This window comes from Charadrius vociferus, unplaced genomic scaffold (assembly GCF_000708025.1).
Source record: "Charadrius vociferus isolate BGI_N301 unplaced genomic scaffold, ASM70802v2 scaffold536, whole genome shotgun sequence".
NCBI lineage: Eukaryota > Metazoa > Chordata > Aves > Charadriiformes > Charadriidae > Charadrius > Charadrius vociferus.
In genome coordinates, this window is record NW_009648807.1 from 612,190 (window position 1) to 625,051 (window position 12,862).

General features: G+C 37.1%; 1 protein-coding gene across 2 annotated transcripts; it reads right to left on the minus strand.

The window, feature by feature from the left end:
• Positions 1-5,710: 5,710 nt before the first annotated feature.
• PRL (prolactin) lies at positions 5,711-12,268 on the minus strand. Of its 2 annotated transcripts, none has more exons than XM_009886839.1 (5): positions 11,925-12,268; positions 10,248-10,426; positions 9,732-9,839; positions 8,145-8,324; positions 5,711-6,198 (listed from the first exon to the last, which is right to left on the minus strand). In XM_009886839.1, the coding sequence occupies exons 1-5, from the start codon at positions 11,950-11,952 to the stop codon at positions 6,007-6,009; spliced, it is 687 nt and encodes a 228-aa protein (XP_009885141.1). In that variant the 5' UTR covers positions 11,953-12,268; the 3' UTR covers positions 5,711-6,006. The 2 variants fall into 2 exon arrangements, with proteins under 2 accessions (XP_009885141.1, XP_009885142.1); XM_009886840.1 differs by lacking the exon at positions 11,925-12,268 and adding an exon at positions 10,513-10,532 and having other exon boundaries at positions 5,724-6,198; positions 10,248-10,428.
• Between the last annotated feature and the right edge of the window lie 594 nt (positions 12,269-12,862).

A 12,862-nucleotide genomic window follows, 5' to 3' on the forward strand; every position in this document is an offset into this window, starting at 1 on the left:
ACAACAGGGACACAGAAGAACAGATTCCTTGCAAATAACACAAAAGCCATTTTAAAGAATTGCTGAGCTGCATATTGCATTAGCTTTGACATGAGAACCCGTGGTCTCTATTGCATGGGTCTCATGAAGGTACTGTGCAAATCAAATTAATTCAAGTAGCTTTTGTCATATTAAGTTATAGTACATGTGCTGTAGGTCCAGGATGTTGGAACATCCAAAAGGTTCTGAGGCTTTAGTTAGGCTTGGATAATCATCAAAAGAGTTGGAAACTTTTTTGAGCTATATGAACTATTTTTGTCCGTGAAATCAGGCTGGAAATCTCCCAATAATGGCTCCTGGGGAAGATTATTGTTATTTCAATCATCTGGCTAAAGAAAGGGCCTATTGTCATATATGATTATTTGCCTAATCCTGCAAACCATGCACAGTGCTTCAAACATGAAGTCAGTAAACGTAAGCACAATAATATCTATATATATTTCAGGAATATTTCTACCTTAGCAACAGAGTGAAAAGAATGACAGAGAGACAAGCTATGGTATATACCACCCTTTGTATACTTATGATTCCTACTTGTTTTAATTCTAAGTAAACAGAGCATGACCTTGCTGGGAAGCGACCCTTTTTTTGTTCTGTGTTAGTGTACAGTAACAGTGACTCGGTCGATGATTGTAGGTCTAGTAATTCTGATAACACTATAAATAATATAATATTCTCTGATAACTTCTGACTTATTTGACACTGAAAGCTGGAGGGAGGTAGTCAGCTTGTCAGTGGAAAAAAACTCCATCAGTAAATGGGAATATTTTTAGTTAGTCAGTTGGTGCACAAACTAATTACTATTCATTGAATGCACATGCATGTTATGTATTTTGTATTCCACAACTCCTTTGCAACATGTAGTATATGGTACAAATAATATGAATTTTATAGCTTCTTTGATATGATAGAGTGAATGCTCTTAGCATTTTTGATGATTCACACTGTCACTCGTGAATAAGTGATCTGAACTCTTCAGTGTAATGAACCCTATCATTTATTAAAAAGAGAAAAGTGTTCCCATAATTAGTGTGGGGATGTTTGACAGGAAAAGTGAATTTTTGAGAAACTACTACTATTAAATATTGTTGGTAAATACTATTCATTTTTATGCTTGGCAAAGCAATTTCTGGTAGCAGACTGGATAAAATGTAAAGAAATGTTTGTTGTAAAAGGGTTTAACAAATTTTGACTGCTGTCTATGCCATCATTTTTTAAATGGTTGTGAAACATAGGAATTCACAGTAAAGGGCTCTGTCCCAGACACATCCTTAGGACTTTTAGTGAGGCTTGCTGTCAATAATAAATAGGAAATGAACGATCATCTTCTTATACATCGATACTTCTTGACCCAGAGACCAAGTGTTTCTGTAACCCTGAAAGTCTTTCTATAACCTCCTTTCACTTTGTTACCACTCGCGTTGTGTATTGAGGAAGAAATATAATATGATGTGGACTGGCCAATACTGATATAAAATGTACGACTCAATGAAAGAACTTCAGAACTTCTTCATGAGGAAAGAAAAAAAAGTTACTGTATCCTGCAATTCTCATTTGGACAAATGAATTAGAAGGCGGTATGCCACAAAATCTTATTCTTCCCCCAAAACCAGAAGGTTAGCATGAGATTCTAAATCTTCTTGGATGATAAAAAAAGCATAAACATGGTGCTATGAAAGCAAATTAGTGACAAAGTAAGCAACAGGGTTTGTTGCACAATAAAATTTTAGACTGAAAGGCAGGCTGTGTATTTTCCTTTAAAATGGTATTGTGTTTTCTTTGTGTTCCACAGAATCTGTCTGTGGGACCTTAAAAAAAAATAAAATCAAAGAAAATGGGAGAAGTCTCTGAACCTTTTTTTCACCAAAGATAAGGACAGTTTGTACTGCTTTCACCTGTATGGAAAAAAGATATAGTTCAGAGGACATTGCACACCATTACTCATCTGTTTTCATTTCCTCCTCATAGTTGAATACATGAAAGGAAATGAAAAATAACTGTAAGAAAATAGACATTTTTAAAATTTTCGATTATGGGGGGTTATATCTAAATATAGCCTTAAAGTCCCAATGATAGTAGTTATCGTTGAAATGTTATCTGATAGCCATTGAGTTTTTTGAGGAAAAAAAGTTTGAAAACCATGTCTTACACTCCTCCTGTTTCCCAAGACTGATGTTTATTTGAATTTGGCTTCATTGCTAAAGATGGATACAAGCATAAGCAACTTCAAAAAGGTATCATTATGTTTTAAAACTAGTTTTAAACCTCTTTTTAACACTTAATATAAACCTATGGGTAGTCAGTCTTAAATTTCAATTGAATTGAACATTGAGGCTCAGCTTCAGTCTTCAAGATTTACCAAAGTAATTTGCAGGCACAAGAAGTTAAGAGCTTGAGATAGAAATAGTCATATATGTAAATAGCTTTACAGATCAGTAAATCCAGTAATTTCAGTTGGAATGTGTATGCCTGTGGTATTATTCCTGTGTATGATTGTTGTATTTGATTTCTATAGTGTATGGGTATATATATGTATGATTACTGAGTTTACATCTCTGACTTAATTTGTTGTTTATATACGTTTCATTTATAATAATCAGACTCAGTTTAAAATGTAGCCCTCAGAGAATTTCTGTTGTTCAGAAATTAAATGTAGAAGTTATGTGTGGGTTCTAAACTGTATCCCTTGTTATTAGGATTGCCTTTGAAATAGTATTGTGAAGGTAAACTGCATTGTACAGATGAGTTGCTAAGTTGTAGTATCTTTTTTTTTTTTCCTGCCAGAAGTTAAACCGTTGGAGGCTTTTTGTAGGATCTCAAAAGAAAAAAAGAAAGAAAGGATGATAGAGTGATTACTAGTTTAAGCAGCTGATTCCAAATGACATATACTGTCAGTAAAATCTTCCTTTATTGGCTTTAAAATCATCCTCAATATTATTTCTTTTTTCTCTGATGGTTGGATATAGTCCTAGAGTCCAGACACAAGTCATGAAAGTTAGATTTTTATTTTGCATATCTTTATTGCTCTGTTGCGTTCGGTGATAAATGCTCCCTGTGATGAATTGGCTTGAACTTCATACCATTTAGATTTGGTATCACAAGGTCTTACCTTAAATTTAGTGCCATTTATGGAAGCTTGAATATAATTTTCAAAGGGAACAGAACTGAGCCTATGTTTCAGCCATGTAGACCTTTTCTTTCCATTCCTATCGTTAAGCAGTCTTAAGTGAACAGAAGTAAAGAAACCAGCAGAGATTTATATATGGCCAATTTGGATATTGAATAAGTAATTAGAAAACCAGCCATTTCAAATGCTGGAAACCTGAAGTATTCAGAAGGTAACACACTTGGAAAAAGCCCTCTTATTGATAACAGTTTCCTTAATTTAGAAAGAACATGCTTGTTCTAAATTCAGCTTTGAATGAAATAAGAGATTGGCTATGTAACTATTTTTATTGGATGAAAGACAATAGTTACTCAGGTCTTACAAACATGCACTAATTAACAAAATATTAGTGAGATAAGAATGTATTGTTGCTATTAGCAACTGAAAAATAGAGTTGCCAATTGGCCTATAATGTGGCTTGAACATTCAGAGTCTGAAGGCATTGCCCATGCCAGAGCACTTGACACTGAAGGTGTAGCTTTGAATGTGCTTATGGGGTTCAAAGTCTTTCTGTCTCTGTGACAGCTGTGATGACTCAGAATATTAACAAAATCACTTTTAAATACCCCTTTGGCTAAACAGCTGCAAACCAGATAGCTTTTCAGTTTAGATTTTTTTTGTGTCATTCTCTTCTATCTTTCTTTATGAAATTAAAAACTCATAATTGTACTACACCAGGCTATAATAAAGCCAGAGCATGCAAGTTTTAAACAATTGTTTTAGCACCATCATTCTCAAGCAGTTAATGAAAGTCATTGTTTTAGATCTAGTCATGTAAGTGTAAAATTATGAATGTCTGCCCTATTAATCAAGTTGCTTTTGAATTCTAAAGAGATTCTGAGGTAGGAGTTTACTCAGCGAGACATAATCGTTTTTCGAGCTCAATACAGAGTAGTGCCATTATTCATGTTTTCTTTTGAATAAGAACACACACTGTAATTCTAAGCACTTGTGATAATTACAAAGGATATTTTTTCTTTTTTCCCTTTAAAATGCTTTTTTCCCCCATTGGCATTATAACAGAAAATAGACTATTATGATCAGATTAAATTCTAGTTTGGGCACTTGCATTTTGCCTGGCAAATTTTACCCATTTTCTTCCTTGACTGTGATGTTGTACAGCTGTGTGTTGTTAAACCACTGTTGCATATGCCCCAAGTTTTGTGCATTTCAGAGCTTATGAAAGATGACAGTTATGACTGTCCAACAAGGAATTTGTTTGCTATACAGGTGATTTTATATATATTAAAAATGGGCATATTATATATACTTATCCAGATGAAGCCTGAGGCAATAAATAATTGAAGATATGAAGAGATTAAAAGGCCATTTTATATCTATATGTATATACACACACATAATTAGAAATGCGAGGATCATTACATCCTCATAGAGATGGCTAAAATGAGACCTTTCTAGCAGCTGCTATTATCTAATCTCTTATGTACATACCTATTATGCCTGCGCGTATTTTGTTATGGTAACGAGAGGCTTAAACCCTCTGACCCATCTTGCCTGGTGTTTCACTCTTCCTGTAAGCTGGCTCAGCTCTGGAGCAATGCAGCAGGCTTGTCTAGTGGGAAGCCAAACCCATGAAGAGCCGATTTGAATTTAAGCTTCTCTTTGCTGAGGCTGTATGGTGATGCCAAGGCCGAGTTTGTTTATGGCTTACAAAAAGCGTGTATAGATATGGTCAATGGCTCCAGCTGCTATTTGGCTTCCTACTTGCTGTGTAACTTTAAGCCAGATTTTTTTCAAAAGTAGTCAATTGTTTTGGTCTCTCCAGTTTTCCGATGTGTAACCATAGTGTTTTGAAATGAGTGCCCTAAAAACTTTGAGTGTGACTAAATCCAAAGTGAATGGAGACCCTTAGGGTTTAGGACAGCAGACACCCTAGCTCAGCTAATGCCCTTTTATAGCTTGAAAGTTTTCTGAGCAACTGCAACCACCGCATCGCTTGTGAGGAATGTGAAGCGTGGGTGGATATGATATGGATGCCCAGAATTTCCTCTTGGGACCTACTGAAACCTAGTGGTTCCTTTGGCTTCTTATAGTCACCTCAAACGTAATGAAGCTTGCTTTGGAAATGCCTCTTCTCCAAATAGTAGAGACATAGATATACCTGGATCTCTGTCCTTAAAATTCCAGATGTCTCTTCTCTCTCCATGGACTGCATGGGGAATCAATGGCTGTGTTAGCCAGGATGGATTTCTTGCCTTTCTCTCCCCTACTCAGACAGTTTTTGTACGGAGTGAAAGCATCAATCCAGTTAGATTGGTTTTCAGGCCATACTTTTAGTTTAGGGTAGTTTAGTGTAATAGGTGATAAATCTGCTTTTTGTCCTGTCGTCCCTCCCCCGTTCCCCCCCCCTTTTTTTTTTGGAAGTAAGATATCCTGTCATCAGTAACCAGAGACTGATATCCAAAAAGAGAAGCTACCGCTAAAGGTATAAACCATACTAGCTATTTTTCATTCAATGATACCACTCAGTGTTAAGCGCTTTTTGATTTAATAATATTTTTATTTGTATCTGCATGATCTGGTTATTATTGAAATGCTACTACAGGAGGAGATTAGACAGAAAAGTGTATTTTTGTCATACAAGTAATTTATAACATTTTAAAACACCAAGATAAATGGTGCTAACGCTTGCAGCCAGAATTCACACAGACATGCCTGGAAGTTACTGATGATCCTGATACTGTACAGTGTGACGTTTCATAAAGTTTGCAATGAAAAGTGGCAAAGCAACAAGAACACCATGATGAATGTTTTCAGTAAGTGATTGGGCCGGTGAGTGCCTAACAATTGCTGTCGTGGATTAGGCGGCACTTCAGAAGCTTGAGATAGTTGTCAATTTTGTGGGAATCTCGGCGGAGGCAATGCAGCAGGTTGTAAAAGGCAAAGAGTCTGGAGTCCTCATCCGCGAGTTGCAGGGATGGAAGGCCTTCCCACTGAGAGTAAATTTCATTTCCAATCTCACCAGAATGAACCTAAAGACACAAAATGATACTGTCGTAAATGATAGTGAATCTGACTGGATGTGAAACGGAGCACGTAAAATACCGGCCTTGAGGAATTCTAGTTGCTAGTGTATGGCTTGTAAAGTGTCTCCTGTTATGATTCCCACAATTCTGTACAATGTTCTATATCTTCATGCAGATTTTGAATGAATTTGTCAGATTTTTCAGTTTATTTCCCTAAAATATGTAAAAAGCTTAACTGTGTTGGTAGTGTTGTAAGAGAACTAGTGTACTAACCAATGTTCAGTGGAATCTGATTTTGCAGAGAAATCAAACCTTCCTTTGTGCATGGACTCATCAGTGACATCTCTTTTTGGTTCCCTCTACCTTGAAACCTTTGTTAGCACTTGTCCTAGAACTTTTCTGTGTGTATCTCCCGCTTTTCCTCGGCCCATCTCTTAGGTGATCTCACCGATACAGGCAGCTTCAAGAACATATTACCAGATGAATCTCTCAACAGTACATCTTCAGATGTACTGTATCTCAGATTCCATTAAAAAAAATAAAAATGCTGAGTGATACAGTGACCTCTAATGTTAGAAAGCTATGTGTAGGAACTCATATAGTGAGTTAGTGTCTGAGGTGAAGATTCATTTAGGTCTCCTTGTTTGAAAGAGACAATCATTAATTTTCTCATATGATAGGAATCTACCTTTCATAGCAGGAAGGAAGTCTGTGCCTATTGGTGCTTGTGCATGGTCCTTATTTCCTACCAGTTGTACTTTGTACAAGCACATAGGAGAGTATCTGTGGGATCTCTGTCACTCAGTTTAAGCAACAGGCAAAATCAGAGATGGACCTATTTTCACTCAAAAACGTGGTTTGACACTAATGAATTTGTCAGTCTTGTCTTCAACCTCCTTCTGTAAATAATGAGAATGAGAAGGTTGTGACAGGGTAACCGTAGCAGCACCTGACTTGTACTGTTATCTTGGATCCTTGCCTGCACCCTTTTTACACGTGGATATGGGATAGAGATGGATTTGATTACACTGATAAATGGATTTGTGGCCTGGATGGGCTAAGGTTTCTTGAGTAGAGACACCTAACAGAAAGAGAGAGAGAGACCGTGAGTGATCGGTGGAAAGTGGTGGATACAGTGATGGTGACACTGTTAATGCTGTTCAACTGTTCAGAGTCTAAGCAAAAGCCCGTAAAATCAGAACCCCTTGTTAACATCTAGCTCACTGACAGAATGATATATTCAGGGACTAACAGAGGCCCCTTTAAAAATAAACAAGCTAGAGCTGATTTTTTTCAGGAAAGTTTTCAGTCAATTACTGATAACAAGGGGTATTCGAGTATGGTTTTCTTCAGACAACAGCTTTGTCTAACCTTACAAGTGTAGGGGGAATCAAGTCAGAGCAGGAGTTTAGAGGAACCAGTATGGTGTGAAAAATGCAAGATACCACGATTACGTTGCTGTATGCCACATCTTTGCTATAGCCCAGACTTCCCGAATGGTTTTAAACACAGTGTCTGTTTCTGAAAACTATACACAATACCTATATGTATACAGATGTATATAAATATGCTAAAACATACATATAAATATGTGCATGTGAAAAATCACAGAAGCATCCTTAAAAAGTCAGGATTGCAAATTCAAAATATTCAGAGACAGAATGACGATTACCAGTCCTGATGATTACACCTTCCCGTGAAGCAGGACTGGGATTACTCTGGATTATGCTATACCGGTCACATCATGTTTTCTCTTTAGAAATTGCAAGACAGCAGAAGAAAAGAAAGCTGAAAGAAGAAAGCTGAAAAATTTTCAGATTCAGCTCTCTTGGCTCCCTTTTTTCCCTTCACATCTACTGTTTCCTTTCCTGTTCCAGGTAGGGAGCGCCTGTCACTGTATGTGTCTTGCTTACAGCAACAGGCTGGAAGGATGTTAAGGACCTAATACTTACCCGCCCAACTATTTTCTCCATTCCTTCTAGAAGCCGCTTGTTTTGTTCTTCGATCTCTACAGCCTTCCAGAGAATGGTGTCTGGAGCTTCTTTGATTCTTTGTACTTCAGAGGCCAAATGGATCAGGGGATCATTCCACGAGCGCAGCACTCCCAGTACTAAATTCAGTAAGTCTTCATGCTGCACACCCACATTAAGAAAAGGCAGTTGAAATAGGAAGGCTAAATGCTGGCAGCATTAGGAGGCATTTAGAGCAATGTCCTCAGACATAGTGATTACTTATGGAACTTACTCCAGGACCTACCACTGAATGCACTGTATAGCCCTGTCATAGCCTCTGTGCAATTGCATTTTTGAAGTTTGTCATTGTTGTAATCATGCTTTACAATATTTGCACAAGCAGTTATAGTATTGTAATGGAAAATATCATTAAACCCTCTCCACATTAAAAACTCGCAAGCACAACTGTGTTTCATCTCTGTGAAAAAAACAGTACTTCTTTTCTGATTTTTGATTAAAATCTGAAAATCCAATGATTTTTTTAAAAGACGTTTAGTACTGAATGGAAGGTGCATGTTATGGTAAACTACTAAATAGCTTTTATTGCCTCTGTGTAACTCATCTGTTCTCCCTTTGAACAACGGTGCTTCCAGGTTTTAAAAATTGTCGTTTCTTATGGGCAATAAAAATTCATAAAGCTTATGGTTATAGTAGTATTCAACCATTTCTTTTTTGCTAGATGCACTGGATCTGAACAAACAGACTTGTTATGTACTGAGGGCTATGACAATAGAATTTCTGAATGACATACTGAGAAGATGGCGATACTGCGATTGCAAGTATATCACCACCTTGAAACAGATAACGATTTCTCCCTGGCACACCCCCATTCATACACCTGTGCTTATTTTTCCTCCACAGTATTTTTAAATTGTATCTGTGATCATAAGCTGAACAAGACTATCTTCATCTTCCCTTAAGTTTATAATTATTAAATTGGCATATGTAGTATGTTTCTCTTTACAAGCATTAGAGTCTTTCTTTTTCGATGATGGGACCACTTTTGCCTACTGGTAACAGCAAGAATATCTATTTAGTATTTGTTTAGTAATGTCAGTGTTTTCAGTTACTGGAAAACTATTTACCTCTGCCTAAATACAATATTAACTATATAGCAAATGCATTTTTATCTTTGTTAATAAAATAATTGTCTGTAAGGTGTTTTAAGATAATGTTCAAAGCTTGCAGTTTTCTCAGTGCTGTACCAATGTGGTAATGGGAATTGCTCCATGAGGTTATATTGTAATTGGAAATAAGATGCAATGACTGAATGTAACGTACAGGAAAAGGAAAGGAAGATGAAAGGTACCAGTACTTATATGTTCTGTATCATGTGTAACTTAGTATCAGCAAACGTTAAATCAACTTTTCTTGGCTTCTTGGTGCTTTTCTCTTCCTGGCTTTCTTATTCTGATTGAGCTGATTTCCCTCCCTCTCTGTCTGTTGCCTCCCTGTTCCTTAACCTTCCCTCTTTCCCCCCTCCCCCTGCTCTGTCTCACACTGAATGACATTAGAAATGGGACTTACATGAATCTGCTGAGCTTGCTCCTTATCTTCAGGAGTGGTTAAGGAGGAAGTGTGGCAGCCATTAACAGCTTTTGTAATAAAACCCCGGCCCTGAGCATAGCGTTCATCCTGCAGATCAGCAAGGACAGGCATTATTGAAACAGATAAGTAAGAAGAGCTTCAATTCACACACTGTATTAACTAATTGTTGTTCCATTGCTTTTATCACTCCTTTTATGCTGTAAAGGTCAAAAGTTTATGGTGAGTCTTTAGAGTGAAACTGGCACCCAGCAAACACAAACTTGTCCCACAGATAAAGAATGATGGGGAAAATGTTATCTTTTAATAGAAGTGTTGGGGATCTTAGCAATGGTCAGCCCTATACACAGATTTGGTCACCATTGGGACTATCACTGTGCAGCAGTCATATTTATTTACTTATCAAAGGATTTAATATGTTAACATATGTTTGTGCTTAAAAAGTATTAAATTGCATTTTTGTATTTTCTCGCTCTCAGGAAAAGGCAGAGTACTTACAAATTCATTGAATATTTCTGAAGAGAGGAAGTGGATGTAGTGTGAAAGTTTAACTGCTCGGTCAAAAAGTTCCTCAAGGGAAACTTGGCAATTGACAGATCCATTGGGGCAGATTGGCAAGGAGGTCACTCCTTCCTTTGTCAGGAGCATGTTGGACACCAGGACCACCAGCAACAAAGCTGTTAAGGTTTAAAACAAATCAAAATGGAATCACATTGACTTGTATGCATGTTTAGAAGTAGCTGTCAGAGTCAGATGCTGGGTGATTTTGACTGTGCTGTCACATGGCTCAGAGTACCCCCTGTACTGGCTGCTGAAAATCAATGGAAGAGGGAAGCACTGTAATTCTGTTATCCTTTCTCCTCTGCATCATCCTGACTGTATAGCAGAGCCTACTACAGAGTTTGAGGAGACAAGGTAACCTGTGTTGCAGCGTACACTGTATGCCAAAGTCTCTTAATATTGTGCCTGACTTTATTACATAGTGATAAATGGAAGGAAAAAATCAAAATCCTTCACAGTGTAAATATAGATACATAATTATATTTGCACAGATATATAAGTTTGGAAAATAGATTGCTTTTTTTTTCTTTGGTTTTGGTTTTTTTTTTCCCTTCTTCTTGTCCCACAGGTCCTTTTTTCTTTGCAAACATTTGGAGTTTAAATTAATTTTGCAGGAGGGTGGTTAGGTCACTCTCTTAAGGTTTTGATTGTCCTGGGAGTTCCTTCAGAAGTTTCCAGCAGCTGCGCTGCTTTGCTGTTTAGAGTTTAACCCTAAATTGCCTACTGCTAAGAAATCAGAGAGAACTTTTTTCTTTTCTCCTGAACTTCTGAAACTGATATAGAGGACTTCTCATTATCTAAACCCCAAAACCTCATCTGTTTAAAACTTTTAATATTAACTTAGCAGAGTCAAGTTTTCTATTTGGTGAAATAAAATATGCACAGAAAAACAATGTAAAAAATTAAAAGCAAATATTTGGTAAAAGAACATACCGCTGTTCTGTGTTCTGAGAGTTTTAATTCTGGAAACTGGCCTGCTACCTGTATTCTTTCATTATACTCCTTTTAAATACTAAATTAAAGTGTACTCCATAAATCAGCAGAGCTGTTTCTATTGTTATCATGTGATAAGTTTCTTTCTAGCTCTAAATTCAAGAAAAGTGCATTTACACAATATTGCAGTAAGACTTCCTTCTCCCCCATGAACAAGGTACATGCTGCATGCTGCAGTTAGGAAAGTACTCTGAGGAACAGTTCTGTGAATAAGAAAACCTGAGACTTGTTGGCTTAGAAAGTTGAAGATGGTTATGAAAATTACTACATCACTTCTAGACTTGTGGATAATGACTTTTAGCCATTGCCTTCTGAGTTGCAAAGCAATCTGGATCCAGTCTTTCGTGTGCAGCTGTCACATCCCTCAAACCAATTTTCTGTGACACTGCCCAATGCAAAGGTAGCCTTAGGAGACAAAAGACTGAGTAAAAAAGGGATGAAGCTGCCTTCTAATTCCAAGCTTTGGACACTAAACATTCGAGGTGGAGGCAGGTTTCACCATTACTGAAAGACTACGGGGCTGGAAGACCTCAGTTTCTAGAGCTGTTACATTTCAGTTGCTTCCTAATTCAGCCTGAAGAAATATAAAAGTTATCAGCAAGTGAATGGCAAAAGTCTTACCTTTCAGTGAAGTCCCCTTGTTGCTCATGGTAGGGACCCTGTGTGATGACTTGCTCTACCAGAAAGAAGTCTCAACACTTGCTGTTATTCTCCGCACATGCCACTTTTATAAGCACCATCCAGTGTCCATTTTGCATACATTCAGCAGGTCGTGGAGTTTACCTCGATAATTACAAACATCAAATTGCCTTTCTTCCACATTCATATTCAGTATTTTTTAGTTTTTTATTTTTAACTGTGAGAGGGAATTTCATTAACAAGTTCAGCTGTGGGATGCTAAGTATTGTTGGATGAAGAGTGTACCAAAATTTTGCCCCGAATGAGGTGCAAATGCCATTGATCCTAGAAAGCTCCAGTTGTCAATTCTGAGACAGGTAGTTTCAATGTTTCTAGCCTGCTGTTCCCCCTCCCCACAACTGTCTTCTCATCCTTCCTTGTTTCTTCAGCCATCCAAGCTTGCTGGATGTCAAAATTCTGGCCATTTGTGGGAGTCAAACAATATTTTACAATGTCCACAGTGAGAAAAACATCATAAATTGTACTAAAATTTATCCAGAGAAAGGGAACAAAGGCTCCTGGAAAGACAGGTCACTATCTGTAAAGTTATACATATGACATTCTGGGTATATATCTCCATACAGTTAAAAAAGACACTAGACAGCACAAGTCATGATATAACTGATCCTCAGTCTGAGAGATGTTTAGAGAAATGGGTGTAGTTCTTATATTTAAAAAAGTAATGATTTGCAACTATCGGAGAGGAAGAAGTTATATGTTTACTGTTCAATCACAAATGTTTCATGAATAAGTTAGCATTACTTAAAAAACCCCACCCTCTACAAAACCATGAGATTGTGTTCTATACTTGAAAACTGTCTGTGTAAAAGATGTGCATCGTTTACACCATAGGCAAAACATATGCTGTCATAATCAGTGGG